This window comes from Canis aureus, chromosome 37 (assembly GCF_053574225.1).
Source record: "Canis aureus isolate CA01 chromosome 37, VMU_Caureus_v.1.0, whole genome shotgun sequence".
NCBI lineage: Eukaryota > Metazoa > Chordata > Mammalia > Carnivora > Canidae > Canis > Canis aureus.
Genome location: NC_135647.1, coordinates 6,495,502 through 6,501,749, shown reverse-complemented (window position 1 = coordinate 6,501,749; position 6,248 = coordinate 6,495,502). Strand labels below are relative to the sequence as shown.

General features: G+C 45.4%; 1 protein-coding gene across 7 annotated transcripts in view; it reads left to right on the top strand.

Annotated features, from left to right (window-relative positions):
* Nucleotides 1-990: 990 nt before the first annotated feature.
* LOC144306748 (uncharacterized) overlaps nt 991-6,248 on the top strand; it is a 476,591-nt gene continuing 471,333 nt past the window's right edge. For all 7 annotated transcript variants that reach the window (XR_013373827.1, XM_077886290.1, XM_077886293.1 and 4 more), the window contains exons 1-2: nt 991-1,338; nt 2,925-3,177. Coding sequence is in view for 5 of the 7 variants with exons in the window: in XM_077886290.1 (XP_077742416.1) it covers nt 3,152-3,177 (26 nt within the window). In the remaining 2 variants the exon portion in view is untranslated. The remainder of the gene's footprint in view (nt 1,339-2,924; nt 3,178-6,248) is intronic.

Genomic DNA, 6,248 nt, shown 5'->3' with positions numbered 1-6,248 from the left:
CCCTGGCGAAGGATCTGGGATTGTTCTGGGCCCGAGACACCTGATTTGCCCAGGGCAGGGCAGTGGGCGAAGGGACGGAGACCGGGGATGCTCGGAGGGTACCAGGCGCGCCAGGGGGGAGAAGACGGGGGGCGGCGAGGGACCCCAAGGCGGAGGGTCGGGGGCGGAAGGCTGCGGCCAGGGCAGGGCTGCGGGGGTCACGGAGCACTGCACGCGGGTCCCCTGAGCCTGGCCGTCGCGGTCTGGGGCTCGGGCAGTGCGGGGCGGGCGAGGTGGGCGCGACGCTCAGGTGGGACGGCGCCTCCGAGTCCCCGCACGAGCCCTGCTGCGCGGGCAGCAACAGGTAGCCCCGGGGGTGGAGGCGCCGCCGCCCCGCGCCGGCTTTGTCCTGCGGCTCGCAGTGCTCCCCCAAGGGACAGCGCTGGGGTGGCTGGGGTGGCTGGGGTGGCTGGGGTGGCTGGGGTGGGGAGTTCTTTCTGGACACTTGGAGCCCCTTGGGGGTTCTTTTGGTGCGTTGGGTGGAGGAGGGTGAGTCTGAGCGTCGGAAAGAGGATGGAGAGCCCAGGGTGCGCCCCACCTCTGGTTGCGTAAATGCGCTGATCTCGTGGGGTTGACCCCCTACCCTTCGCCGAGCGTCTCCCGGGAGGACGGGAAACTGACAGAAACTCGATGCCAAAGTGGATGGTTCGCATTGATTGGCAGGGAAAGTGCAAACAAAGAGGTGCATCTCCCGGAAACAATGATTTTGGAGATTCCCCCCCGAGACCCGCGCGCGTGGGGCGGGGGGGACGGCGTGGGGGGCAGGATAAAAGGGCGGTGCGCGGGAAGGGGCCGGGACCCGCATCTCCCGGGGAAAGTTTCGAGGGAGGTCGCGGGAGGAGAGGAGGTCGGGGCCGAGTTGCGTGGAACTGGGGACGGAGCCGCCCCGAGCCGGGCGGGAGATGCGGGGAGAGGGAGGGGGCGGGGAGGGGAGGGAGGGGAGGGGAGGGAGAGAGGAAGAAGGGGTGAGAGGGAGAAACCTGCCGCCGCTCGCCGCCTCTTTGTCTGCTCCGGGACTTGGAACAAAAGGGGGAACTCTGATGAACTCTCCTCCCCTCTCCCCCGGCGCCCGGGTATCTCCTCCTCGCAACTTTGCCGCCGCGACTTTCCCGGCTGTCAGGCCCCACGCAAGTGTCCGAGCGCCTCGCGGGCTGCACAGCGGGGAGGGTCCCTCCCGAGGGCGACGAGGCGGGGGCGGAGGTGAGCGGGGACCGAGGTCTGGGTTCCCTCTCCCCCCGGCGCTCCGGGCTCCCCGCCCTTCGGGGGACGGAGGCGTAGTCCGGTGGCGAAGTTTGGCTGGTAAGTTCTACCTCCTTTCCCTGTTTCCTCCTCTTTTGTTCTTTAACGAACTTGCACAGATTGTTTTATTTGTTGCTTTTTTAAGAGGCAACAGCCGGACAGGCCAGGCGTGGGTCGCAAGTGCCTCGTTACCGGAGGAGCTAGGGTGGGGTGGGGATGGGGGTGGGATGGGGGGCAAGGGTCTCTCCAGGGGGCATTGCCTCGTTTCCCCCCCCAGCTACACGCAAACGGCAGGGAACTTGCTGAAACGGATGGGGACCAGTCCCGTCCCCCCCCCCCCACCCCGCCCCGACTTTGGTCCTGCGAGAGAAAAGGATCGGGGAGGTGAGGGTTTCAGAACTTAACCGTCTGCGGAGCGCTCTGCAGAGCCAGCGCACAGCACCAAAGCTGCAACAATAGAATGCAAGAAGAGGTTTGGGCTGCGGGGGAGTGGACACTTGCGTTTGCGGGCAGGGGGTTGGAGCGCGCAGGTAAGAGTTCCGAAAGTTTTCTTTCGGGCTGGGGGAGGGTGGAGGAAGCCACAGGTTCCCGACTGTCAGAGATGCAGGGATGGAGGGATGGGGCCTGGACCACTAGGTAAGAGTCGGCCGTCCCGACCGCCCCTTGCAGCCTCACGACCCACCCAGAACCGCCTATGCAGTGCTGGAGCTCTGTGATCCCCCTTCCCACTTAGCACCCACCCCCCTACCCCTTCTCATTGTGTTCGATTAGAAAGGGGAACGCGAGCCCCCGGAGCTCCTCAGACCCAGCAGTCCGCCCCGCCTTTTGTGTTTTAACCTTTTGTTTCTAGCTGCCACGCCCGCCCAAAAGAGGGATGGCTGAGGCTGCTCCTGCGGGGTGGAGAGGCAGCGCGATTCCCTCCTGATTTACAGGCTGGGGGAGACTCCCCAGCCGCTCTCCCAAGTAGCCTGGCTTTGCAGTCTCTGTAGGCCGGTTCCTGCTCAAGTGAGGGGACCACTCCAGAACTAGTAAACATGTCCACTTGTTATGAAAATTTTCAGCGCTTGCCCACTTTCTCGAAAAAGTTGTTTATCTGTCCCATCACTTGGGGAATAGACATTTAGGGACAAAGATGGGAGTGTGTCAAAAGTGGGCAAATGTAGTTTGCTCTGGCTGTTACCATGTGCTTGAATATTAGGAATGTGTGGAACAGGCTTCTCGAATTCAACAATGCAAATTGAGGTCATTATCTTCAGGTATGTTTTATGGGATCCGTCCAAATACCAAGGCAATTTATCACCTTCTCTACTTTCCTCTGCTGTCCCCACCCCTGAGCTTTCCTCACACCCTTGGACTTACTCACCTGCATTTTCAGTTTGACATGACTAATGAAGTATCAAACTGAATATGCCGTTAATAATTGGAGGAAACACCCAGACACAGTCTATTTTAACTTCCTAAAGTTATGATTTTGCCTAGTAGGGTAGAGAATATCCATTATTTAAAACTTGCTGCTAGAAATGATTCAAGTGCCAGAACTATGTATGTGACATCTATTATGGCTACGGTTACTATTCTTTTCTTTTAAAGAAACTGAGTGTGTAGGATGACTTGGAAGCTGACGTTACTTAATTTCAATTGTATAGGTGCAATTATTATTATCAGCATCTAGAAAGCATCACACGGAGCATTGACCTTCATGCTGCATTGTTCTTACTGGATCCTCCTATCCGTGAACATTATGCCAAGTACCAATACAGCATCAAGTCATTTCTGGATGGAAAGTTTTCAAACTTCTTCATTTGGAGTTACTTAAACGTGAGGGTGTTGGGATTTTTGAGGATGCCTTCCCTATGTGGATTACTACAGTTTGATGACTGATTCTCTGCCTCAAAGAAGGTACGTTTCTTTTTCAATACTCTACAGACATTCGTTTTGGGGCTGGTGGTTATTGCCATTAGAAAACTGTCCAACTGTTGCCTGATTAAAGTGATTTATGACTATGGATTTCCTGGTTTTGAATGGCTTTTTGTAGGTTCATTTTCATTTGGAATGATGATTTGGGTACTTCTGATGAAACTTTATTAATTTCTCAACGTGTTCTTCAACATTAGTACACATAGGAATGTGGGTTATAAAGTCACTAAGGAAAGTTATGTAACAGGGTTGGGTCCAATGAGCATGTGTCCTAGTTTATTTATGATTGTGTTTTTAAATATGGCAGTGGATGTTTATATATTTGCAGGACTTTAGTGGTTTGCATTATTTTTTTTCACCTTTGGTATTCCATTTTGGTGAATAGAATCCAAAAGTGGCCCGAAAGAAATGAATTCCTATTAATGGGAGTTCCTATAAAGTACAAGTTCTATCAGAATGAATACTTAACTATGTGTAACAGTGAAGACTGTAAATTTATTTAATCTTTATAGAAAACATCAAGTTTTTATAGCATTCATGAAGCATCTTCTAGTCCTTCCTTTAAGTCCTTAGGATTCATTTTTGTTAATCTCTGTGAGGAAGCAGTTAAGAGTTCACGTAAATACTGTTGGTAATAGAAAAAAGTATTTTGATCCAGTATTGACTTTTCTTGCTTTGCAGTTACTTGCCATGGAAAGTCAGAGTTTTCTTTGTTTAAGATAGGTTGATTTGAAATGACTCAAGTTGTCGGATTTGATCCTCAAAAATGATTCAAGTTTAAGGAGGTTTAAAATCCTACAGATGGAGGATATCACTGACATGTTACTTTATTGGGAAATGTTAAGATCTGGTCAAAGATGATAATTGGGAATTGGAAATATTTTTATCCTGCTGTAAGTTGAGAAAAATATTGTGATTTGCTTTTTTCTAGTTGTATAAACTTGGACAAACTACTTCACTTTCCTGAGCTTTAATTTATTGTCTGTAAAGTGAAGGATAGGTTAAAGAAATTTGAAGAAATTGCTTGGCTTTAAGATTTTGTAATTTGTTGATTGCTCTTGTAATTAGGGTGCATCTTCTCTTGTGAGATTTGCTTTTAAATTGTTGAACAGTAGACTTAGTGACATGGGAAACTTCTTATATATTAATAATAATTATTTCATGTGAATGCTTAGCTCAGGGAGTATTAGTTCAGGAAATATATTTTTAATTTTTTTGGAAAGTATACTTTCAGGAAAGTGTGCTATATGGAAATGCCAGATTTCCTCAAATATTTTTGACAAAAGTTATCTGCTGGAGTATTTTTTTTTTTTTTTTTTTTGGAGCTGGGGGTAGAGAGTGCAGTATTGCCTCTCAGAAGGTGTTTTACCTAGAAATGTCTGAACTGAGTGTGTTTGAATTTGTTCTATTGGCCACCCAGTGTGGGGGCTCAGACATGGGCTTGGAATGAAACAGACCTGAGTTTGAACCCCAGTTCAGGCTGGGATTCACTGTGATGCACCAGCTGCGGTATTGATTTCCTTGGGTCTCAGTTTCCTCAGCTGTAAGTGGGGATCATAATACTTAACCCGTGGGGTCATTGTTGGGAATATATTTTTATAAAGCATATACATAAGAAAAAAAACAGGAAATAGGGATAAAGATCTATAAATATAGAATAAGAGGTACTATTGTTACCTTTCACAATGAATTGGCAGTGTCTCGATACTTCCAACTTTCTCTATTGACTGTCTTATAAGTTTCAAGCCACATTAACCAAAAATATTCACTAAAATATTCAGTCCAGTTGGATAGAAGTTTTTACATATTCAATTTTTTTTCTCTAAAAATATGTTCTGTTCGCTTTCTCTATCCATTTAAGTGTGGGTTAATCCACTTCAACAACATTTATTTGTAAGTCTTATGTGTATAAGCAATTGTTGAAGGTTATGGCTTCCACTTGGAGTATGTGTTCCTTCCATTTCCTGACACAACTTTCTGTAAATTGAGATAATAGTGAGTCTCTAGAATTGGTTTACTCAGATTTTCAATGCTAACCATGATGAGTAGACTTAGTTTTAAAATTTTTGTTCATTCACTTTTCAGCTGTAATATAAAGTGATGGTTCAGTGGTTTCTGGATGAGAAATCAAGAACTCTAGTGCATTTTCTGATATTAGTTTTTATAGAATGGTCCTTACTTAAATAAAAAACTCAGTATAAGCAACATGCAGAAGAATAGCATATCATTATGTAATAAAATTTAAAGTCCTGAATTTTCATTTCTTAGATCTGTAATTTAGCAAGACATATTGCCTTTTCTGACTGATGATTTACTTTGAGGAAGATTATATTCATTTGCCCTTAGGAAGTTTCTGATGGAAATGTTAAGGTATGCTTTCTCTCAGTTGTAATTCTAGTTGCCTAGAAATGATAATATAAAGGGGAAAAAGTAGAATAAATAGATACTAAAATGGGAATTTTTTTTGAGTTGGATACAAATCTGTCTGTTTGTGGACATGATCAATTTTAATCAGCAGATAGTATATCATTAGTGTAGCAGCTACTAATAAACAATTTGTAATTACGGAGTTTAAAATGATAAATTCCATTACATTTTTATATGATGTTAATTCTTAAATTATAGCTAGATATACTTAATAACTCTACAAGAAATATCAAACTTTATAGCCTTGGTTATTTGAGACTGTTAATGTGGACTAGTTCCAATTACTGAAACAAGAGCAATATACCAAGGTGTTCACGATAAACTTGCATAGTAAGAAAATCTAAATATTCAACTCTGCCTTCTAAAAATGATGACTAGAATACATACTAAGCATCTTCTAAGTAAATAAAAAGCATTTATCTCACTTTAAACTTTATAACAAGTCTAGGAGGTGATTGCCTGCGTATTTTGTTGTATTTTGAGTACTGTTTCTACTTATTTATTTGCTATGAATTTCTTTAGGTTTATTAGGTGCTCCCAAATTTCCTTTGGTTTCTTCTTTATGCCCTCACATTGGCTGATTTTTAATTAATTAATTAATTAATTAATTTTTTACATTGGGTGAT